Raw genomic sequence first — 21,640 nt, 5'->3', positions numbered from 1 at the left:
ATGTGCGGCAAAGACCCATCGAGAGGGAGGGTTAGCTGGGCATACAGCTAGGGCAAGACTATAATGATTTACAGCCCTTACTGTAGTTGTAGAATATACATTTCTATCATTCTCTGAAGCCTTTCGAGCCCTCTCGGGGCATCTGCGAGTCCCTGCCTAACAAATGGTCCCGCGAGAGGCCTTCCGGACCTACCCGAAAAGGGTATATTTGGCGCGAACAAACAACGCGCGCGGAAATGCGATGTTCAGTTTCTTATGCAAGGCACTGTACTGCACGTGAGGCGACCAACATCGCGACATCAGTAATACTCTAGGGTTTGAACCTATTACCCGTCGCAGGAGCTTGCAACAGTCCGAAAGCATTACTGCCGGACGGTCCAGCACTGAGACGGCCAACGACCGTGTCTAGAGTGTCGTGTGCGTCCACCGCTTCGCACCACTGGCAGCCCGACGGACCTGGCGACCGAAGTGTCCACGCTCCTTCCGCTACGTCTTGGATTTTCCGTTCACAGATGAGATTGCTCAGACGGCTTGCGAGGAGGGCGGTATAGTACCTAAGCCAGATGAAGTCTCCGGGATACTTTACCGCTGTGCGCGAAGTCGTCAGCTCTCTCGCCGCCAAGTACCCCCTGCCGGCTCGCTACGGTGGCTTCACCGTCCTGATCTTCAAGTCTCGCACCGAACGCAGTACATGGCCTCTCATTGCCTTGGCGTATCGATGTCCTGTGGCGTAGGGTAACTCGCCATTTTCTGGCAGCTTTCTGCGCAGACTCGAAAATCCCTGGAATAGATGGCTTGCCCTTCCGCTGTCTTGATGCCATCCTGGCCACCTTCCCCAACCTTCACATGTCGTTGTCTTCGCTGCCGTGCATCCGGTGCCCGTTATGCGAACTGTATGTACGTTTGATTTCAGAGTATTGTCTGCACTTGCCATTGTAATTGCCAGACGGAACCCATAACAGAGACTTGCATTCAGAGTCTGCAGTAAGCTCCAGTACATGTCAGACCCGCATGTATATCACTTACATACCAGCGCCTTGAGCATTCGCAGTGACCGTCTCGGTCCATACCCGCTGAGCCTCTCGAATCCAGACAAGCAGGGCCTACCAGTTCTAGGGTTATTCGTGCGTGCGGAATGTCTCATGCGACATAATTCGACGCGAAAATAGGCTCTCTACCTTGCTGGGAGCCCGAGACCAATTGGCGGACTATCGACACTTCTCTGTCCAGATATAGCATAAGGTGTGGAATGTAAGTCTCTGTTATGCGGTCCGCCTGGTCGTTACAAGTGCTGTAAAGCTCTAGAAGTACAATCTTACATGTATATGTAGCAGGCTAACACAGACGCGCCGGGGGGATATGGTTCAGCAGGACTCTCAAATCCAAGTTCGAACAGAGGTCGACCGCGTTGTGTACCAGCTTTGGACTTAGGACAACAGTATCATCGGCGAAAGGGACATTTGCGATGGACGAGGCGTCGGGGCATGCTACGCAGTTCGCAGTAGGGAAGGGATTGAGGTATGACGGGGAATAAGTACGACAATAAGGCGTGGAGTAGGACTTCGGCGTTTCAAGGATGTTACTATGAAGATGAAGGGTACCTTTCCGCGGGACTTGTCAGTCTACGCAGCATTCTATCGTGAAACGGATAATTACCGTGCGCCACAGGACATCGATATCGATGCACCACACGCCTAGTCCTACTCGGCGAGCAGATACCAGCGCGGCTCGCGAGCCTCGCCCTCGAGCTTGAGCTCGTCCGCAATCTGCTCTACCATCTCTACGCTCGGGGGTCCGCGCTCGCTGGGATCCGCCGACCGAAGGTCCACGAGCGCGACGACATTCCGCAGCGTGGAGTGCGTGCGGTCTTTGTACACGAGCGCGGGCGAGTTGATCCAGCGGTTCGGCAGGTGGTATTTTTCGGTGAGCTCCCCGACGACCCAGCGACGTATAATATGGCTATCTTTATATTCCTCAGGGGATAGGTCGTGCGTCTCGCATGCTCTCGCAGCTACTTCATCGGTGAGCAGGAAACCCAATACGTAGCGGGATGAACGAGGGCGTTTCTGCCTCCAGGAAGGCTCGGAGGGAGAAGAGTAGGTCCAATAGATGTGGTAGAGTGGCGTCGAGAGCTAGAGCTCGGTGAATTACTCTCCGCTGGGTTCTCGACAGCGTTATCAACGTTATTAACAAAAATTGTAGTTATTAACATGTAATTAACATTGTCAATAACCGAAAGGCCACATTTGTCCTCGACAGTACATTCGAGTCGGTGCTCGTAAAACACATCCCTAAGGCCTCAATAAATGTAGAGACATGTTCTCTTTGGAGCACTTGAAAGCCTTCGTAGGAGCAGTACTGTGAGGAACAAGTTATCGAGCAGCGTGAGAGACCAGGCTTAGCACACGACGAAAATAACGTCATTGCCTGGATAGTAGGTGGCATAACTGTCTCGTCCTCCGTAGAGTGGCTTGTAGTCGCTCACGAAACACCAGATACACCCCGACACTGCCCAGAGTCTCCTTGGACAACCATATCCCGAATACCCGGTTCAGGGTAATTAACCAAGGGAAATCCGACCCTGAGATATTGACAAGTAATTAACCTGTTAATTACAGCTTGTTATTAACCGCTGCCAACAACTCAGGGTATTTCACTGAGCTCTAAGTGGCGAGCAGACGCGTTCGGTGTTGAGGACATGACAGTGACATCGCATCACATAAAGTGGCGCTCAGCCTATCGATGAGAATACGATATCATCTCGCTTGAGTCTCTCGTACGGATTTCCTCCCGTCATCTCAGTTGGCCTTACCTGCGATGGCGCCAGTCAACCTTCACCTGTCGGACATCGAACCCATACAACCATATAAGTCCAACTTTGAAGTTGATCTTTCCAAGCTCAACTTCCTGTCCTATCGCTATAACCCAAGGAACCTAGAGGGACATGTTTATGGAACACGGAGCCTTATTTTACACACCCTTGATCAGCCATGCTCGAGGCTGCAGACCCATCCACAGCAAGTCATCTCATGCAAGCGTTCAGAGGCTGGTTTGTGTCTGCTTCACACCGTGGGTCATGCTTGGGGACTAACAATGTTTCACAAGTGGCTGTGACAAACAAACTCAAAGATACACTCCTTGCAAAGGGGCCCTCTGGCAATGTCCTTGAATGTGAGCTCACATTGGCTTCATTGCTTCTGAGAGCATTTCTCCATGGGTAGCAGGTTGTCAACAACCTGGTCGTACTTCCAAGGCACAAAAGCACCAAGCTCAGGCAAGCCAAGTAAAAGCTGGTATTCACCGCCTTGAGTCGTTTTCTCTGGCGATTACTTACATTGATTGAAATTGACAGCCAAGGGTGAAATCCGGTTGGAGGCAATGTATGGTCATCCTGAATTTGAGCAGGGATGTGAGACAGATGATGATGAAGCTGAAGCTGAGGATCCTAATGTCAACTGTATGTTTGCTGCTTTCAGTAAGAAAGGCTTATAACCTGGTATTTGGAATTATAGGGGACAGCTTCTCAGCCACTTCTGCTGAAACCAAACCAGATGATGACCCAGTTGATGTCATACCTGACTTCATCATGACCTACTCCATTGTTGCCCTTTTGGAACCAGTGGCCCTCAATACTCAGACCAACCCACCTGCTGGTCCAGCCAGCACAAACCCCAAGCAGGAAACTCCCAAAGAGCAAGAGCAACAAGCCAACATACAGAAGCAGGCACAAATCAGTCATTTTGAGAAAGCATCCATCCTATACAATGGCCAGTTCCTTCTGCATCAAGCAATCTTCCTGATGGAGGAGGACAAGAGGGGTCCTTCTCGTAAATTTTATCAGCCAGGGCATGAAGCTGAACTCATCAACTCCTACACTTCCCAGTTCAACAAGGCACAGGATGACCTGCTTCTGTATATGTTCATCTACTTCAATATTGTTGATGAGCAAGCAGTGAGCATGGTTTGCCATGCAGTGCCTGGTGCATTCTGGCATTGGGCAGAGTTCCACAGGAGTGAGATTCCATTGTATTTCTTTCCCACCCCAAGATCTGCACTTTCACTCCTGCGTGTCCCATCTGAGGTGAAGAAGGAGAAGGACTATAGCATGAAGTGGAGGGATCAGCCTGTATTTGAGGTGGGCACAAAAGAGTCAGATGCTGCACTGACAAGGATGATAAAGAAGGTATTTGAAAACATAAAGAAGCATTCTCCCAAGAGGATTGAGGGGGCAACACTTTACTATGATTAGCAAGTTAAGATGAATAGTGATCTTGTGTACAATAGCAACGAATTCAAGCTCCTGCATCCATGTCAGGAACACTTAGGGAAATGGAGTTTCTTGTTGTTCCAGTGAAGTGAGACCAGACATGGAATAAGTAGTGTAAGATGAAAAATTGGATCAAGGACCTATCAAAGCAGACATACTTATTCGTCATTGTCATCATCATCCTCATCCACATGAGCAGCCTCCCTCATAGCCTCCACACCCCCATACGGCACCTTATCCTTCATCCACCTCCCCATGAGCCAGTCAACCCGGCACAAACCCGAACCCGTCGAGGACGCCAACAGAGGTGCATTCGCAAGCCCATTGCCGCTGTTCCAGACCACCCGCTGGACACCCACTTCCGCAGGCCAGACGCCCGTCCCGACGGGGATCACCTGCACGGACTGACCTTGCCGCTGGGCACGCGTCGCGGTTGGCCTGTCTTGGGTCTCCTATACGTATAGACATCAGCATCGCGATCGACAGCTAGTATGCGAGCTTTTCACCTGCGGTAGGAACTGTTCGAGCATCCTATACTCGCCTGTTTTGCGACTGAAATCCAACTGGTAGATTTTGTATATGAAAAACGGCTGCGAGTGTGTCAGAGCGGTCAAACTACCCAAAACAGCCAGAGCCACCAACCACCGCGCCGCCCCTCCTCGTAGGCCTAAGTGTGTTCGTCGTCGAGCATGCACCATCCGCGCAGGCAACCGCGAGCTGCGTGTGATAGTCCGATACATTGACGCCCTGCCCATACGATCATGAGGCTCCTCTATCCCACCTACGACACTATAGCCAAAGCTACATACCCAAACAGGCCCGCCGGGCTCGATGAGGGTATGCCCCCGCCCGAGCATGCTCGGCGCAGTCTGGTATACCTTGACGATATTCTCGTGGTCGATCGTGATGACACCTCCGGCATAGGTCGAGTACGTTATGCAATTGATCACATCTACCCAAAGCCTTCTCAGAATTCCTGGTCAGCTGAGATGGAATGGGAGATTACGAACCTCGCGTGCGGTTGAACACGTTCCCGTGCGGGTCGCGTATGTCCGTGAGACACTCGAGCCCGTCGTACCCCCCGCTGGCGATGACCGTTGGGTCTTCCCCCGTAAGCGGCGCGCCTGAAGTCGAGGCGGGCGGTACGCGGACCCACGACAATCCCCGGATGGCGGACTGGTGGATTGACATGTAATATATCGGAAGGAGGTCTGTATCATAATAACGTCGCACTTAGTACAGGAATGCATGGCGGTGTGACGGGGATAAGACTCACTGGAGCGGACACCTTGTCGGATGGCTTCCCCGACATTATATACGGCGATAGAACCTAAGGTCTATGTCAGCCAATGACTGTCACAGCCTAGAAGGTCTGACCATTGGTGCAGCCCACGGCTATGATCTCGCTATTTGCCCAGTCGAGGGTCATACACGAAGTCTCCTCTAGCTCAATCAGAAGGAAAGGTTCTGAAATATGAACTGTTGTACAAGATGAGCCGGACGGACTCGACCGTATATACAGCATTCCTACCGAACTTTGGTTGATTGGCATCGCTGTTTGCGGGGGTGGAGTCGGGATCGGGCACTGCGTATATTGACAAGGAGCCGTCCTCGAACGTGCCTGCAAGTAAACCCAACTTCCGCTGGCCGTTATCCCTGTCCTTCCTCGCAAGCTACACATCCACCGTTGGAAAATTTTAACCTTGAGAAAGCCTATGAACTCACGCTATCGTGTGAAGGAAGGGGACACCACTTGAGCTCGTGCGCGGGCCCAGACTCAACGCACAGCACCATCTCGCAACGCATATGACCCGGGTCAAAGTCATCATCTCCCGGCGGAGCAGCTGTCGCGTCGACCATCTCCACGTCCTCTGGTGGACTCAACGACCAGATTTGTATGCACGCGTAGGAGGGTCTTGATACTTTCGCGCCGATGTCGGGTGAGTGCGAGCGGGAGGGAAAGGGTGCGGCGGCGAGGTATTGTTTATATGACCGGTCTGGATATCACACATTTATAAAGAGCGTTATTGGTGCTGTATTCCGTTTCGCGGTGTAGGACTTACGAGGTCGGTCGTCCGCGTGAATGGGGCACCAGTCCAGTCCCCAGACCGGTGCGCCCGCGTTGAAGACATGTGCTTTACTCCCCGGGATATGTTCTGCTATCACATTCTGTTTCGTCGTCTAATCCAAGATATAGGGGAAGCGCACCCACATATTCTCAGTGTATCGAATATGTTCATCTCGTGCTTCGTCTGTTTACCGTAGGGCCCGAAGAAGCAGCGAACGGGAGGAGGCGGGCGGAGGTCGCCTTCTTCGGTGGTGACGACGTCTGAAGGCAAGTACGCAGACGCTTCTCTGCAATTTTAATGAGCGAATGCTAGATAATGCGGTGCGCATACACCCACTCTCGAGTAAGAAGGCGCATGCCCACGGGCATGGCGAGATCGAAAAATACCCTCGGCCTTCTGTTTCCCTCCCACTCCTCGTTCTCAGTGCCACAGACAGCCTCCTTATACCATGCCCTATCCTCCATCAAATCCCACAAAGGCCCAGGGCCCACATTAAACCCCCACGCCTTCCCCAGCCGGTTCATCACAGCAGGGTGCGCAGTAAAGTTCGGCGAGGAAGTAACGCTTGGCGCTGAGAACAACTTTGGGGGACTGAGCAACCTCTCGACGTTACCCTGCCGCCTGAAGATGGGCGCAGCGCGGTGCCGGTGGTTCGAGCTGGGCATTGGGAGCGCGTACATCTGCCTGTTCAGCGGGCGCGAAAGCCCCGGTGCGAGCTGAACGGTCGCGCGCGGGCGGGGCTCGATGGCGAACTTCGTGCCTACCTCTTTGCCTTTGCCCTTTGCATTCCGTGTTTGCTCCTGAGGTTTGCGTTTTGTAGCTGGCCGGGATACGGGGGTGGGGGATTCCGCTTTCGCAGGAGCGTCCTCTTCGTCAAGCTCGTCGGCGTCCGCATCGTCTTCGTCTTCGTCCTCGGCGGCCGACTGCACGGCAATGTCGGGCGCAAAGTCGCTCTCGCTGTCCCCCTCGGCCTCTTCCAATTCCCGCGCAGACATGGACGGTCCAGCCTCATCCCCCTCTAGCCGAAGAAGGGCTGCATAGCTCGGCCGGGATTTTCGTGGACGGAGTTCGCGTCCCATGAAAAAGTGCCTCAAGAAATGGCAGAACGCCTCAAAGAAGCAGGACCACCGGATCTCGGGTAGATCTGCTATAATCGACCGAAAAGGCAGTCTCGCGTGGCCGGGTACCGGGTACCGCCGTTGCCCCGCACTCAGTGCTCGAGCTCGGGCTGTACGCCCCTCGGGCTTCAACTTCGAGTTCGACATCTCACCGCGATGAGCTCGAAGCTGCCGACGACGACGAGGGCTTTACTTGTTAGACCTGCGCGTTCTTCGCAGGGAAAGGCGCGTCTGTACGACGCGAGGCTCGAGGAGCAGGACCTGCGCCCGCTGAAGAAGGGCGAGCTACTCGTCAAGATCAATGCCGTGTCGTTCAACCATCGTGATGTCAGTAGGATTGGCCGTAGGGCTGAGCAGACGTCGCTCACGTAGCGTATGCATATGTAGCAATGGATTCGGCTGGGCAAATACCCAGCCATCGGAGAAGGCAGCCCGTTCGGCGCGGACGGTGCAGGTGAGCGCGTACTCGAGGGGTAGCAGGAAGGGAAAGATTAACGAGAATTGCAGGCACTGTGATAGGGGCGGCAGACGCGAACGACCCGTTGATTCGTAAGAGAGTGTTCCTCGTGCCCATGCGAGGGTGGGAGAAGGATCCCGATGCCCCGGAATCACCAGAGTAAGTGCGGGGTCAATCTGCGTATGTATCGGAACTAAAAGAAAGTTTCATGCAGTCTAGTTATCATCGGAGGCTCAGCCAAGATTCCGCTGGGGACCTTCTCGGAATATGTGATCGTAGAGCGCGATCAGGTCGTTCGGAGCCCGGAACATGTAGACGACGAGCACTTGGCTGCGTGGCCCGTGGCGGGCACGACAGCATGGAGGTAGGCTCCATATGTTCCACATCCCTCACTTCACTACATGGCTGATTTTTTTAATGCAGAGCCGCGATCGTAAACGGCAGAGTGAAAGCGGGCGACAACGTCCTGATCACGGGGATAGGCGGGGGCGTCGCGCTCGTTGCTATGCAGCTCTGCCTCGCCAAGGGCGCGAAGGTGTACGTCACGAGCGGGGGCAAGGAGAAGATCGACAGTGCGGTCAAGATGGGCGCCACAGCCGGATTCAACTACAAAGATGGTACGCGTCAGTTATCATCATGACGCTGTTTGACATTGGACATACCGCTTTGTCGGACTCGAAGCGGATTGGGCGGCGCAGCTCGGCAAAGCGCTGAAGGCGACGTCTAAGGACAAGCCGCTGCTCGACGTCATCGTCGATTCTGGCGGCGGTGAGATCATGACTTCGACGAATAAGATCCTGAAGGCTGGCGGGCGAGTCGTTTGCTACGGAATGTACGTCTCATTGCTTTGGTCCGCATTATCCGCTGAGAGGGAATGGAACGCAGGACGGCCGTGCCGAAGATCACATTCACCATGCGGGAAGTGCTCAAGAACCAACAATTAATAGGTACTATTTCCGTTGCATTGCCTTACCGCGCGCAGGCAGCTCACCAGGGGTGTCAGGATCGACGATGGGATCACACCGGGACATCGTCGAGGCGACGAAGTTCATGGCAGAGCATCGCATTGTGCCGACCGTGTCGCATGTCATTGATGGGCTGGAGAACGCACAAGAGGGGTTCGATCTTATCAAGGCAGGCGCGCATTTCGGGAAGGTGGTGGTGAGGATTAGACATGGGAGAGAGGTGTTTGCAAAGTTGTAGGGTGTGCTGTGATGTTTGCTGTGATTTGTATTTGCTGTGATCTACTGACGTTGTACTTCGGCAAAACTGTAAATTATATTTCCATGAGGATGAAACACGCAAGGCAATTCGCGTCTTCGACGGTACACGATGCATCCTCTGCCCCCCTCCCGGGGGACCCCTATGTAAGGATCATCGTCCTGAGCTGCGGTGCCATATCTACGCATGTCGCGCGGTGGCCTCTAGGTCCTCGGCTATACCCACTAACAGAGCCTAAAATGCAAATGCATACTAATGAGTCGGTGGTTCACTTCCAGCCACAGGCAGCTCACCCGGTAGCTATATGGCGGTGCAAATCCTTGCTCTACTGAGTCTTCAAGAAATTTTGCTCCCGTATCCGCTGCCTGTTCTCCTTCCGTAGCCGGACCTTCTCCGCCTTGCCCCCGGGCCCATCGTACGGCAGCTCCTTCTTCTCCAAGAGCTTCCACAGCCAATCCGGGTATTCCTCGTCGGGTAGGGCGAGCACTGGCGGCTGGTCCTTCAGGTAGTTTACGCCGACCAAGACGGTGTTAGGAGGACATGAGGATTTTGCTGTGCACAATCCACATCAAACTTTATTCGCATGTTTAGTGTTTAAATCAACCCGCTCACGTTCTGGCTCTGCTGCCGCTGGCTTTGTAGCCGCTTTTGTAGCGTACGAGCGCGTCTTACACAGCGGACGGAGGCACGACGGTCGAAATGCGCGCAGAAGGGACATTTGGCGGTGACGTGACCGCCGTCACGGTCCTTACATCGAGAGCCGATCGTCCGAACTTTGATCAAACCGTGCGAGCTTCGCGTTCTGAAGGCGAACTATGCACGAACCGCCGGTCCGACCTTTCATTGACAGCTGCGGCCATTTGCCCCCTAATCCGCTACGTGGTAGGTGCTATTTCTCTGAATTTTATCCATTTCTGAATCTATTGTGGACTGCAGATACACGGGGGTCAAATAATAGGATGCAGCTATGAGTGCTATAGAGCTCCAAATTAACGATGACCACCCTTTGGCCTTGGAATTAGCGAGTCTGCGTGCGGCGATCAGCCGGTACCAGGTGAGTAATACGATGCATGTTTAGGGAGCGGGGGCACATTTCACTGGGTAGTAAGGTACACGAGGCTTAAGTTTCCTTCGTAAACCTATTTCGGTGATACAGTCATAAAGGAATGCTCTAACGATTCATGAACGCAGCACGAAGCCCACGCATCCTCAGTCAAGCTCCAGCGGCACTCGCTCGAGACCGCCCACGCACTCGAACGCGCGCACATCCTCGAGCGCGAAAATGCCACACTGCGCGAAGAGCTAGCGACATTGCGCGCGCATCCCGACGCCGCCCCGCACCCCGCGGCGCTGCACGCGAACGAGCTCACGCTCTCCCTGCGGCGGCTCTCCGACAAGCTCACTGCGACCGAGGAGATGCTCCTCGAACGCACAGCTGAGCTCGCGGACGCACAGGCCGAGGCGGCGAGGGCGCGGCACGATGCGGAGGCGGCGTACGAGCTTGCCGCGACGGGGCGCGCGAGGCAGGAGGAGGGGAAGGCGAGGGAGCGCGAGCTGGAGAGGAGAGTGCGGGCGGCGGAGGAGGAGCGGCGGATGACGGATCTCGTCGTGCAGGAGTATGCCGACCTCGTGCGCGCGCTCGAGGGTCGCAAGAGCTCCGTGACGTCTCCTCGTGCGCAGAGACGCGTGGCATCCGACGACGGGGGCGGGAGCGTGGCCTCCAGCTCGTCGGTCACACTCGTCGAGTCGCTGTCGGAGGGCAAGTCCGGGCTGCACAAATTGCTCAGCGAGTTCTACGCGGAGAACGAGCGGCTGGAGGCGGAGGTGCAGAGGCTGCACGGGCAGCTGAGTCTTGCGGAGGCCAAGCTGAAAGCAGAACACAAGGGAGGGGCAGATGACCGCGCCGCTCTGGCTCGAGCACGCGCCGAACTAGACAGGCTCAAAGCCGACGACAATGCCGCAGCGAAAGTAGTCTCGCGATACATGTACGCATCTCCCTTCCTGTGCATATATCGTACTAACTCGTATTCTACAGGAAGTTCTCCCAAGCAACCACCGACAACCTCCAAACTGCGCTCTCGAACCTCAAAGCGCGGCACGCCGCAACCCTATCCTCCATGGACCTCGAACTACAAACCCTGCGTAAATGCCTGCTAGACGAGAAACGCCAAACCTCGCGGCTGCGCGCCGCGCTGGACGAGCTGTCGGAGGACATCTCGCGCGAGACCTACGGGCGGCGCCGGGAAGTCGCGCTGCGGCTTGCGCTGCTCAGCCGCGAGGAGAGCATCGTCGAGGGGCTGAAGCGCTGGTCGAGAAGGACGCAGGAGCTCCTCGCGCGCACGGCGCTTGCGGACCCGGGACAGGTGGAGGGGGCGTTTGACAAGATCCTGAGGAGCGCGGCGGCACTGCTGGATTCGGTGGATGGCTCGCCCCAGCTGGAGGAGGTGACACCGGCGAGCGTGGCGCGCATTTTGGCTGCACAGGATGCGGTGAATACTATGGTGAGGGAGCTGCAGGTGGAGACGGAGAGGAGATTGAAAGCGGAGAGGAAGGCCGCGAAAGCGGTTGCGGATGAGTCGAGGGTTGGGCTGGAGAGCGCTGGGTTAGCTGTCCAGGAAGTGCGGGATCGGGGGGTGTCGCCACCCCCTCCGCCTCCCCCGCCTAAGCATGAAGAAGAGGCGGAAAAGCTGGTGGACGCGCCTAGAAGTGTTCAAGTTACCGTGGACTCACCCACGACTCCCAAGCTCCTTTCGTTGCCTACCGTTGCTGACGGACCCGTCCAACCACAGCCAGACGACACTGATACCTCTGTTCCTCCGGCCGTTGTAGAAGTCTCCCAGAGTATACCCGCCACTCCTGCGACTCTAGCCAGTGTGATGGACCAGGAACCGTCCGAGGCTACACCAGACCTCGTCCCGTCTTCCTCGTCTGTCTCTGACCAGTCATCTACTCTAGTACAGACCCCACCGCCCCCAAGTATGGAGGATACTTCAACCTTACCTGAGTCGAGCAATCTACTTGGGCTCAAGGAGCCCGACGTTGTGCCGCAGGAGGTCTCCTCTGTGCTGTTACCTGCACCGGCTGACAGTGTGGTCTTCCCGTCGTCAGAGGAGAGTAATGATATTCCGAAAGCGCTGGATATTACGGTTAACCCCGCGATTTCTGCCCCAGAGCCTTCGCCTGTCAGCTCTCCTGTGGCAGAGGAGCCCTTTTTGGAGAAAGTTCAGTTCCCTACACAGGTCGCAGTTCCTACTCCACCTCCCTCATCCCCTCCCGCAGACCAATCAGCCCTCACCGAGCTCCTCAGGGTGAAAGACCGCTATGACGACCTCCAGCGCGCCTTCCGTGAATGCCACCAGGCACTCAGGGAGCTCAAAGCCACTTTGTCCTCCACTGCGACCTCCCCGTCCCCGTCCCTCCCGGTCTTGCGCACTGCGCTGGAGCGGCTCGACGACTACAACGAAGACACCCGCGTCGAGCTCGAGATCCGCGTCGCGGACGAGGAGCGCGTCGTCCGCGGGTACGAGACGCTGCTCACCGTCCCGGGCGCGATTGCGGGGGAGGGCGAGCGGGAGGCGGTTGAGAAGGATGTCAGGGAGTTTGTGGAGGGCAGCGGGCAGACTGCGAGGAGGGATAGAGAACAGTTTGCGAGGAAGCTGGAGGACCTACAGCATGACATCGCCGTGTTGAAGCGCGCGGCGCACGAGCTTGAACTCATATCCACTCCGCCCGAAACCTCTGCGTCGCCCACCGGCTGGGCGAACTGGACGTCTGGCCTGCTCGGGCAGGCGCGCTCCTCGAGTCCAGCGCCGACGTTCGGGTCGGTGATGACGAGCCCGCGGCTGCGGCATACGTCGAGCTATACGCATTTGCAGGCGGAGGACCCGTTCGCGGGGCTGGGTCTGCGCATTCCTATGCCGTCGCATCTGCCTTCGTATTTGGGCAACGTCAATACTGCCCCACCGCGGATGGGGCTGGGCCAGCCGCCAACGACGAGGGTGCGTACGACGTCTGGGCTGACGGGGCTCTATGCGCTCGGGCTTGGGTCACGCAGCTCGTCGGTAGTGCTCCCCCCGGTGAATCAGCGTCCAGGTCAGCATCAGCGGGGCGGTTCGACGGGGCGATTCGGGGGGGAGAGTGCGGCTGAGTCGGAGGCGGAGACGGAGACTGAGGGCTCTGACTCTGACTCTAATGGACAGACTGATGTAGAGTAGTAATTAGGACTCATTATTCATTTCCGGGTATAGCGCAGGACAATGATACTTGCCGCAACGTTCACTTAGCTACAACGCGTCCCCCTCGCGTTCTTAAATACCTTCCTTTTTTGGCGGAGATATGTAAGACGCGGAACCGAAGCGTTTTACGCGCTGACTGCAGCTGCAGCTCGCCCTTGGCTCTTTCGTATATCTTGCACTCATACACATAACTATCAACGAATCCGACACCGACGATCGCAATGTCTTCTACACAAACGACGACCACAGAGACCAACCAGCAACAGCCCCGCGCCAGGCGGGTCAACCGCGCGCGGCGCCCCGCCCGGGGGACGCCAAAGAACGTGAACGGCGGGATGGGCAGGGGGCGGGGTGGGCCGCCTACGTCGCCTAAGCCGGAGGAAGGAAAGGCTGTGGAGGCCGCCCAGGAAAGCGCTGAAGACGGCGCGGCGGCGGAGAAGACGGCGGACGCAGAGGAGGGCGCGATCTGCTGGATATGCGCCGAGCCGGTCAAGTACTGGTCCGTGTCCGAGTGCAACCACCGGACGTGCCATGTCTGCGCCCTGCGCCTGCGCGCGCTATACAAGAAGCTCGAATGTACTTTCTGCAAGGCGAGTGCTCGTTTGTATTCACCTGTGCCTCGATGTGGCTAATGAATGCATACAGGAACCTCAGCAATCCGTGATATTCACAATCTCGCCCGATGCACCGTTCTCGTCGTACTCTCCGGATGCTATTCCCTATAAGGACCCTAAACTGTCCATATTCTTCGAGACACAGGAGATGATGGAGGAGACGCTTATCCTCCTCCGCTTCAACTGCCCCGACTCTAAATGCGACTACATAGCCGTGGCCGGCTGGGGCGATCTCAAGTTACACGTCCGCGAAGCGCACGGCAAAGTCATGTGGTCTGTCCCTCTCCCTTTCCCAGATCTCACTCCAAAGCTGATCGCGACGGAACGCATATAGCGACCTGTGTATCCGGCACAAGAAAGTCTTCGCGCACGAACAAGCGCTCTATCCGCCTTGGCTGCTACCATACCACCTCCCATCCATGGCCCACCACCGTTCGCGCAAGCCCCCGCCGCCGAAGGAGCAGATCGAGGGCGGCGTGCACCCGCTGTGCGCGTTTTGCCGCGAGTGCTTCTTCAGCGACGACGAGCTCTACGCGCATATGCGCGAGCGGCACGAAGAGTGTTTCATCTGCAAGCGCAACGAGATCCGGGACCAATAGTCAGTATCTTTCCTTCCTTGTGCCTACTCATCTATTTAACCATGGCTCGTAGTTTCCAGAATTACGAAGCACTAGTACGTCGCCTCCCACACGTCGCCCCTCAACCCACATCTGACATGATCGGGGGATGTAGGAACAGCACTTCACCAACGCACACTTTCCGTGCCCCAACGCGCAGTGCCAGGCACGCAAGTTCGTCGTCTTCGGCTCCGCGCTCGACCTCAAGGCGCACATGGTCGAGGAGCACGGCGCGGACATGTCCGCGCGCGACAAGCGGGACGCGCTGCGCGTCCAAGCGGACTTTGCTTTCGATGCGGGCGGTGGTAGCGGAGGGGGCGGTGGGGGACGCAGGGGTGGGCGCAATAGAGATAGAGATAGGGGAGATCGCGGGGAGCCACCGCCACAGCCTGGCCCGGCGCGACCTGGTGGCGGTGGGAGGCGCCGGGAGGGGTTCGGTGCGCATTTGTCGACGGAGGCGAATCCCAGCGCCAGTGCCAATGGGACGTCGCATAATACGCCCGAGCCCTCCCGGCGTCCGTCCCCGTCGCCCGTGCGCGACGACGTCGATCCTGAAGTTGCCGAGTAAGCTTCATCTCTCTTTCAAATGCTGCTCTGTTTAAATATTTGCAGGCGCCACGCGTCCTTCGTCGCTCGCCTCGTCTCCGTCGCGCCGAACAACGCGAACATCGTGCCGGGCGTGAAGGCCGCGATCCGGTCGTACCGCGCGTCCGAGTCCGCAGCGCGCGACCTCATCTCGACGATCTGGAACGTGCTTGACCGCGATCTGGACAACACGGCGAGCATCATCAACGCGCTCGTCGACCTCCTCGACGAGGACGAGAAGAAGCGCGACCTGCTCGCGGCGTGGAACGGGTTCAAGCTGGAGGTGCGCTTTCGTTTAGTTGGAATCATGCATGTTACGACCGTCTACTCACCTACCGCAACGTATAGCAACGCAAGAACTTCCCTGACTTAGTGCCTACATCCCAGGGCAACGAGTACGCAGGTATAACCGCCGGCCGCGTCCTGAACGCGAAGCACTCCACCGCGACGCGCTCCTCCTCCGCCTCCTCGTCCCGGCACGTCTGGGACCGCGTCGCGCAGGCCGCCGCTTCGTCTTCAGTCCCGGGTCCCTCGCGCCAGCGCCCCGCAGATCGCTTTCCGCCGCTCAACCCGCAAGCCTCCGCGCCAGCCCCGGTCCCCGCGTACCGCCAGCCGCAGCGGAGCACGCCCTGGGCTTCCACGGCCGCTTCCGCGGGGCCGTCGTCGTCCTCGCACTTCCCGCCGCCCTCGTCGGTGTCCGTCGTCCCCCGCCCTGCGGTGAGCCGCGGAAGCTCCAAGGCCAAAGGACCACCGCCGCCTTCCTTGTCGAAATCCGCGTTCCCCGAGCTGCCAAGCACGAGCAATAACAAGCCGGTCAGGGCCCCTGTGGGTGGTAACCAGTCGTTGAAGAATATCCTGGGGAAGCCTAGCCAGCCCGCTGGGAATGTCTGGGGAGCGGCGAGTGCGAGTGCGGCGCAGCCGGTGTCCAATGGGTCGTCGGAGGTCGGGCATTCGCGTGATGAACAGGAACCGAATGGGGAGGTGGTGGGGTCTAGGAATGACGGCGGGGGAGGGAGGAAGAAGGGCAAGGGCAAACAAAAGCAGACACTATTCACCCTCGGCACGTTCCCAACGTGAGATGGCAGAATGTTATGAGATGTGTGATACTGAGATAGAAATGTAGCTGTAGTCCATCAGTTTGTTCGGATGCAATATGAGGAACTTGAATGTGTTGCTAAAAGTACATGATTCATCCCTCAAGCTGCCTCTGGCTACATTACAGTAATAATACACTCTAGTAAAGAAGTGTTGCACCCTCCCGCTTCCTTGGAGAATACTTCTTGATGTTAGTGAACACAATCTTCATCATCCCTGTTAGTGCAGCATCTGACTCCTTTGTCCCCACCTCAAACACAGGCTGGTCATCCCATTTTGCACAAAAGTTCTGATACTTCTTCTTCTCCGATAGGATGCTTGCCACTGAGAGTGCAGCATTGGTGGTGGGGAAGGAATGAAGTGGGATTTTGCTGCGGTGGAACTCCGTCCAATGCCAGAAAGCACCAGAAACTGAACGGCACACCATGCTCACTGCATGGTCATCAACCAAATAGAAGTAGATGAACATGTAAAGAAGAAGCTTCTTCTCTGCTTGCCTGAGATAGTTGTCACATTCGTGCGCAAGTTCTTGTCTATGACTTGGGTGGTAGTTCTTGCGAGAAGGGCCTCTCTTGTCCTCCTCCATCAGGAAGATTGTCCGTTGCATAAGCAGCCTGCCATCATACAGAATATGTGCTCCTGCAAGATGGGGAGTCTTGGCCTCCAGATCTGGATCAGCTTCTTGTTGGGTGGCAATTTCTCGCTTGGAGTCTACTTCAGGAGGACCAGCATGTGATTGTGTGTTGTCTTCAGTTTCAGTTGGCTTGAGTTGAGCAACAATCAAACGTGCCATGACAAAGTCCGGTATCACTTCGATCCGATTGTCTTCTGCCTTGGTCTCAATGGACGTGGCAGAGAAACTGTCCCCTATAATCTTGAAGATCAGACTGATAATGATATTGAAATGGGACACAAACAGTCAATTTCAGAGTCATCTACCTCTTCTTTATCTACTTCTTCTTCTTCTGTCTCATATCCCAACTCAAGCTCAGCACTGTCAAGTAAATTCTTTAACATGATGTCATTTCCAGCTATAAATTATGATCAATACAATGTCAGGATATGGGGCATGAATGTAGACACCAGATTGAATATTATAGACATCGATCTTGGCCCGACTTGTGCTCTTGGAAGCATGACTATGCCCTACTACCATTAAATCCTTTCTTTAATGCTGGAACAAATATGATCTCACCTTGATCATGATGAAGAGTTATGGAGGCAGCAGCATGCACAGTGCGCCCTACACAACTCACCTGTATTGCTTGGATGCTGTAGCTACTGGTAAAGCTCGTATAAACGACCCTTGTCATTAGGCAGCAGAGCTGCAGGGTTTATATGCACTGTGGCCCATAGGCTGACTAAGCTACGTGGAATATCTCTAATCCTACTGAGCTCCACCTATGATGTCACTGACCCACATGAGCTCCGTGCCCTTGTACAATAATGGAATATACCAGAATGTTCCAGAGGGTTCCGGTACGTTCTGGTACGTTGTAGAACCTGGCAGCTAAGTCAGCGCCTAGTTCAACACTCCCCCTCGCTAAGTGCCGCGGATAATCGCGCACGCAAGCGTTGGGCTGACTTAGATTACTTGTAGAACCTAAGTCCGAGTTGCGCTCTGAAGCGCAGGAACTTGACATGTCCTAAGTTTTTAGTGAACATGTCTGCAGGGTTATTCTCGCCATTGATGTAGAATACTTCAACTTTCTTCTGCTCGATGACTTCCCTGATATAGTGATAGCGAATGTCAATGTGTTTAGACCTTCGCTCGGTGACAGGATTAGATGCAAGGAATATAGATCCTTGGTTGTCACAGCAAATAGGAATGGGGCCGAGTTGGTAGCCTAACTCATCAAAGAGTTGTCTAACCCATACACATTGGCAGCTACAATCACTGAGCGCCATGTACTCGGCTTCAGTGGAGGATAGCGCAACAGTTTTCTGCGCTCTCGACTGCCAACTGAATATGCCATTGGCTAATTTAAGGAAGTAACCGGTTTGGGACTTCCTGGTACTGGGGTCTGATGCCCAGTCCGAATCAGTGCACGCAGTAATACCAAGTCCACTAGCACCATCAAAAGCTAGTGTGTAATTACGAGTCCCGATTAGATAGCGGCAGATATACAGCGCTTTATCTAAATGGGCTTGAGATGGATTAGCAGCAAATTGCGCTAACTTGGTAACTGCATAGCTGATATCCGGTCGAGTTCCAAGCATAATATAGAGCAAGGAACCGATCACAGTTTGGAACCGGCTACGAAGAGTAGGATTGACCGGGCCATTGTGAGGTTCAGGTCGATAGCCTGCAGGGAGAGGAGTTGGCGCAGATTTTGCATTCTGCATGCCACAACGCTGCAGCACTTTATCAAGGTAGGCGATCTGATCGAGATGAATCTCTCGGCCTTGCCTTGTAATGCGCATGCGTAGGAATTCCTTGACATCGCCAAGGTCCCTGCATTCCCACTTCTTCATGAATCGTGACTTAACATCTGTCACGAGAGACTTGTCCTTGCCAAAGAACAAGGCATCGTCAACGTAGACGACAATAATTACCATGTGGCCATCCTTCTCCTTGAATAAGAAGATGCCAGCATCGGTAGTTAGACGTTTGCAGCCTAATTTCTCCAAAGACTCAGCAAGTGTGCGCCACCAGGCAAGCCCCGCTTGCTTAAGTCCGTAGAGTGCACGGCGCAGTCTACAAACCTTGTGCTCCTGGCCTTTTACGGCGAAGCCTTCAGGTTGTTCCATATAAATTTCCTCATCCAGTTTGCCATAAAGATAGGCATTGCGCACATCGAGTCCAGATATGTGCCAGTCCTCAAGCGCTGCTAGCGTGAGCATAAGGCGCACTGTCTCAAAGCGCACAACTGGTGAGAATATTTGGTCGAAGTCTATGCCTTCAACCTGCGAGAAGCCTTTAGCGACTAATCTCGCTTTGCGACGTCCATCTGATTTGACGTCAAATACCCAGCGACATTTTATGACTTTATGCCCTTTAGGGCGGTCAACCAAGTCAAAGACTCTGCGCCGACGAAGTGCATCCAATTCTTCGTGGCAAGCAGCTCTCCATTCCTTCTGCTTCTCTGGTGGTAAGCGAAGGATATCGCGGTACGTCCATTCTCTGACATTGGACGTGTCTGGATCATCTGCCTCAGGCGAAATAGCCTTCAGAAGCAGGTAATTGATCAATGGTACTCCCCCTTCCCGGCATAGCTGTGCCAGAAGTAACTCATCAGCGTCATGTTCAGACCGCTGGTCAGAGGCTTCAGGAGCGATTGGCTCATGCGAAGCACCCGGGGATTGAGCAGGAGGGTCGCGAGGTGGAGGGGCAGAGCTAGGTCCGGGAACCTGTTGCTTCTGCTTGGACTGGCGAGGTATGCGAGACGTCTTAGGTCTTTCGCCAACTAAATCCTTCCACTTCTTGTCTGACTCAATCTCACGATAGGTTTCTACAGGATTCCGCGATTCACCGTAGATGTTACCCGGGCGAGTTACTGGTTTCCTTTCTCTCACCGGTCTCCGCGGCTCATCTTGTGGCGCAGGATCCCCCGGAGGTGGAGAAGGCGGGTTCTCAGGCTCTCGCGCCTCAGGCTGCGCAGGTTCGTCGTCACGATCCTGGCCTGGCCCCTTTTGGGATTTAGGAGGAGGACGTGAGTCTGGCTCATCGTCATCAGTGATCCAGTCATCATCAGAATTGTCTGGTTGACTGTCAGCTGGTTTGGGCGCACTTTGCAGCGTAGTGCTTGCCCGTCGCTTTGTATTACGGCATTTAGGGAACATAGCTTCGTCAAACAGCGCGGTTGGCTGAGTGACTATACTATTATTGGCGCGCATGAACTTGAAGCCATGGCCGCCATCAGCGACACCAATGTAAGTCATCAGCTCAGCTTTAGGCGATAACTTGTTGGGTCTGGTTTCCTTATGCAGGTAGACATATGCTCCGCATCCAAAGACACGTAAGTGCTTGATGTCGGGAGGTTCCTTGTTCAGGACCTCATAAGGAGTCTGCCATTGATGGCGCTTCAAAGGGGTCCGATTGTAGACGTGAACGGCATGGTCTACCGCAAATTCCCACCAAGATGGAGGTGAGCAGGACTCTAGCCGCATTGACTGCGCTTTGTCCATTATAGTCCGAATAAAGCGCTCAGCGCGACCATTCTGTTGGTGCGCATAAGGTGCGCTCTGTCAGATTTTTATGCCCTCATCTCTGAGCATCTCGATGAACGCATCAGATTTATACTCTCCCCCTGCATCGGACATCCACTCCTTAATTTTCCTGCCATATTGATTTTGTACGTAGGCAAGAAATTGACGAGTCTTTGCAATTGCAGCACCCTTGGAGCGCATATGCATGACCCATCCATAGGAGGTGTAATCATCAAAGAAGACGATTGTGTACCGATACTTGTGGTAGGAGTCTACGGGAAATGACTTAAGATCCGAATGAATTAACTCAAACGGTTCTTTTGCCCGTAGAGTGGATGGCGGGAAAGTCTTAGAAGGCATTTTGCCTTCCGCGCATCCAGGGCATACTGGGTCTTCCGAAGGAAACTCCAGATTGGTGGGGAAACCCTTGGTGTGTTCCCTTGCTTGCCGTAGGACTTCCTTAGAGGGGTGTCCCATGCGACGGTGCATAATCCCATAATCGACCGCATAGATCGTTGGGAATATAGAGTACGCATCCGGTGCAGGAATTGTACTGACACTATAGATAGTGTCGCCGGGCTGCCGCGGTAAAAACCTGAATAAAGGTTCGCGCAATCCCTTTTCATAGAGACTTATGTGTCGGTCATTGCCAGACACTTTTAGTTTATCCTGGAGTAAAACTCCGAGCGACATGAGGCAAATATTCAGGTCAGGTATATAGTAGACTGGAAATAACCGAGTGGTTATGTTCCCGACATCCTTGATATAATAATTTAGGACCGTCGTACCGAACCCAAGTATTCGTGCAAACCCGTTCGCGGTAGATGCGGTCGCAGGTTGCTTAAATTCCTCAAAGTCGATGAAATCACTCATGTCAAAAGTGAAATGTCGAGAGGCCCCCGAGTCGAGAATCCAGGTGTTACCCTGTTGTGCCTTATCTTTCCCCTTACATTTTGCACATGCAGCATAAGTTTGCGCATGAGTGCAATATATTAAAGCCAATGTTACAGGACTCAAATTAAGATCTACACTACGCTGCCCTAACTGTGATGGCGCGTCAGTGGAGTCCTGTAAAGGGGAAGATGGCACGTACGAGTAGTGCTCGTCAATAAAGGCTTTCTGGTCGAAGCCAGCAGCCTCCGCAATAGTGCGGTCCAGGTCTTCCTCGTCACCGAGACTGACAGTCTCCCCCTGGTCCTTGTCACTACCCCAG

At 54.8% G+C, this 21,640-nt stretch overlaps 10 protein-coding genes across 10 annotated transcripts in view; 4 read left to right on the top strand and 6 right to left on the bottom strand.

Annotated features, from left to right (window-relative positions):
• Window positions 1–1,349: 1,349 nt before the first annotated feature.
• GLOTRDRAFT_136669 (uncharacterized protein) lies at window positions 1,350–2,797 on the bottom strand (the record flags this gene model as incomplete). Its single annotated transcript, XM_007864972.1, has 3 exons — window positions 1,350–1,601; window positions 1,657–2,132; window positions 2,753–2,797. The coding sequence occupies 2 exons, from the start codon at window positions 2,795–2,797 to the stop codon at window positions 1,701–1,703; spliced, it is 477 nt and encodes a 158-aa protein (XP_007863163.1). The 3' UTR covers window positions 1,350–1,601; window positions 1,657–1,700.
• A 193-nt stretch (window positions 2,798–2,990) lies between these two features.
• GLOTRDRAFT_91416 (uncharacterized protein) lies at window positions 2,991–4,249 on the top strand (the record flags this gene model as incomplete). The annotated part of the gene is given in 5 exon segments (XM_007864971.1): window positions 2,991–3,069; window positions 3,130–3,171; window positions 3,225–3,293; window positions 3,353–3,457; window positions 3,477–4,249. The coding sequence occupies 5 exon segments, from the start codon at window positions 2,991–2,993 to the stop codon at window positions 4,247–4,249; spliced, it is 1,068 nt and encodes a 355-aa protein (XP_007863162.1).
• Window positions 4,250–4,734: 485 nt separating this feature from the next.
• GLOTRDRAFT_37215 (uncharacterized protein) lies at window positions 4,735–5,169 on the bottom strand (the record flags this gene model as incomplete). The annotated part of the gene is made up of 3 exons (XM_007864771.1): window positions 4,735–4,857; window positions 4,910–5,014; window positions 5,077–5,169. Coding segments are annotated over 3 exons (321 nt in total), but the record flags the coding sequence as incomplete, so codon positions are not given.
• Window positions 5,170–5,269: 100 nt separating this feature from the next.
• Window positions 5,270–7,415, bottom strand: GLOTRDRAFT_114438 (uncharacterized protein; the record flags this gene model as incomplete). Its single annotated transcript, XM_007864970.1, has 8 exons — window positions 5,270–5,478; window positions 5,544–5,597; window positions 5,645–5,746; window positions 5,799–5,910; window positions 5,993–6,264; window positions 6,331–6,426; window positions 6,480–6,622; window positions 6,673–7,415. The coding sequence occupies 8 exons, from the start codon at window positions 7,413–7,415 to the stop codon at window positions 5,270–5,272; spliced, it is 1,731 nt and encodes a 576-aa protein (XP_007863161.1).
• A 168-nt stretch (window positions 7,416–7,583) lies between these two features.
• Window positions 7,584–9,849, top strand: GLOTRDRAFT_136667 (NAD P-binding protein). The gene is made up of 10 exons (XM_007864969.1): window positions 7,584–7,781; window positions 7,842–7,908; window positions 7,962–8,070; window positions 8,126–8,275; window positions 8,335–8,528; window positions 8,593–8,743; window positions 8,797–8,858; window positions 8,915–9,366; window positions 9,426–9,684; window positions 9,745–9,849. Exons 1-8 carry the CDS (start codon window positions 7,611–7,613, stop codon window positions 9,112–9,114), a joined length of 1,104 nt encoding a protein of 367 aa, XP_007863160.1. The 5' UTR covers window positions 7,584–7,610; the 3' UTR covers window positions 9,115–9,366; window positions 9,426–9,684; window positions 9,745–9,849.
• GLOTRDRAFT_126292 (uncharacterized protein) lies at window positions 9,458–9,850 on the bottom strand (the record flags this gene model as incomplete). Its single annotated transcript, XM_007864968.1, has 2 exons — window positions 9,458–9,684; window positions 9,745–9,850. 2 exons carry the CDS (start codon window positions 9,848–9,850, stop codon window positions 9,458–9,460), a joined length of 333 nt encoding a protein of 110 aa, XP_007863159.1.
• A 249-nt stretch (window positions 9,851–10,099) lies between these two features.
• Window positions 10,100–13,346, top strand: GLOTRDRAFT_136666 (uncharacterized protein; the record flags this gene model as incomplete). Its single annotated transcript, XM_007864967.1, has 3 exons — window positions 10,100–10,186; window positions 10,324–11,117; window positions 11,168–13,346. The coding sequence occupies 3 exons, from the start codon at window positions 10,100–10,102 to the stop codon at window positions 13,344–13,346; spliced, it is 3,060 nt and encodes a 1,019-aa protein (XP_007863158.1).
• Window positions 13,347–13,588: 242 nt separating this feature from the next.
• GLOTRDRAFT_114435 (uncharacterized protein) lies at window positions 13,589–16,389 on the top strand (the record flags this gene model as incomplete). The annotated part of the gene is made up of 8 exons (XM_007864966.1): window positions 13,589–13,690; window positions 13,766–13,957; window positions 14,013–14,254; window positions 14,316–14,579; window positions 14,633–14,654; window positions 14,714–15,162; window positions 15,211–15,466; window positions 15,532–16,389. The coding sequence occupies 8 exons, from the start codon at window positions 13,589–13,591 to the stop codon at window positions 16,258–16,260; spliced, it is 2,256 nt and encodes a 751-aa protein (XP_007863157.1). The 3' UTR covers window positions 16,261–16,389.
• A 28-nt stretch (window positions 16,390–16,417) lies between these two features.
• GLOTRDRAFT_126289 (uncharacterized protein) lies at window positions 16,418–17,295 on the bottom strand (the record flags this gene model as incomplete). Its single annotated transcript, XM_007864965.1, has 2 exons — window positions 16,418–17,145; window positions 17,196–17,295. The coding sequence occupies 2 exons, from the start codon at window positions 17,293–17,295 to the stop codon at window positions 16,418–16,420; spliced, it is 828 nt and encodes a 275-aa protein (XP_007863156.1).
• A 4,162-nt stretch (window positions 17,296–21,457) lies between these two features.
• The window catches only part of GLOTRDRAFT_126286 (uncharacterized protein), a gene marked incomplete at both ends in the record, with an annotated part of 723 nt that continues 540 nt past the window's right edge, over window positions 21,458–21,640 (bottom strand). The window contains 2 exons of the mRNA XM_007864964.1: window positions 21,458–21,467; window positions 21,521–21,618. Coding sequence (XP_007863155.1) covers window positions 21,458–21,467; window positions 21,521–21,618 — 108 coding nt within the window. The remainder of the gene's footprint in view (window positions 21,468–21,520; window positions 21,619–21,640) is intronic.

This window comes from Gloeophyllum trabeum, assembly GCF_000344685.1.
Source record: "Gloeophyllum trabeum ATCC 11539 unplaced genomic scaffold GLOTRscaffold_00003, whole genome shotgun sequence".
In the NCBI taxonomy this organism is placed as follows: domain Eukaryota; kingdom Fungi; phylum Basidiomycota; class Agaricomycetes; order Gloeophyllales; family Gloeophyllaceae; genus Gloeophyllum; species Gloeophyllum trabeum.
The sequence above is the reverse complement of the archived record's forward strand: the minus strand, read 5'-3'. Positions and strand labels throughout refer to the sequence as shown.

What these genes read in the sequence shown, in the direction of transcription:
- GLOTRDRAFT_136667 (XM_007864969.1), top strand. Translation starts at nt 7,611, where the DNA reads ATGAGCTCGAAGCTGCCGACGACGACGAGGGCTTTACTTGTTAGACCT. An exon ending in TGTCGTTCAACCATCGTGAT is followed by an intron (nt 7,782 to 7,841) that starts GTCAGTAGGATT and finishes ATGCATATGTAG; the next exon opens with CAATGGATTCGGCTGGGCAA. An exon ending in CAAGAACCAACAATTAATAG is followed by an intron (nt 8,859 to 8,914) that starts GTACTATTTCCG and finishes CAGGGGTGTCAG; the next exon opens with GATCGACGATGGGATCACAC.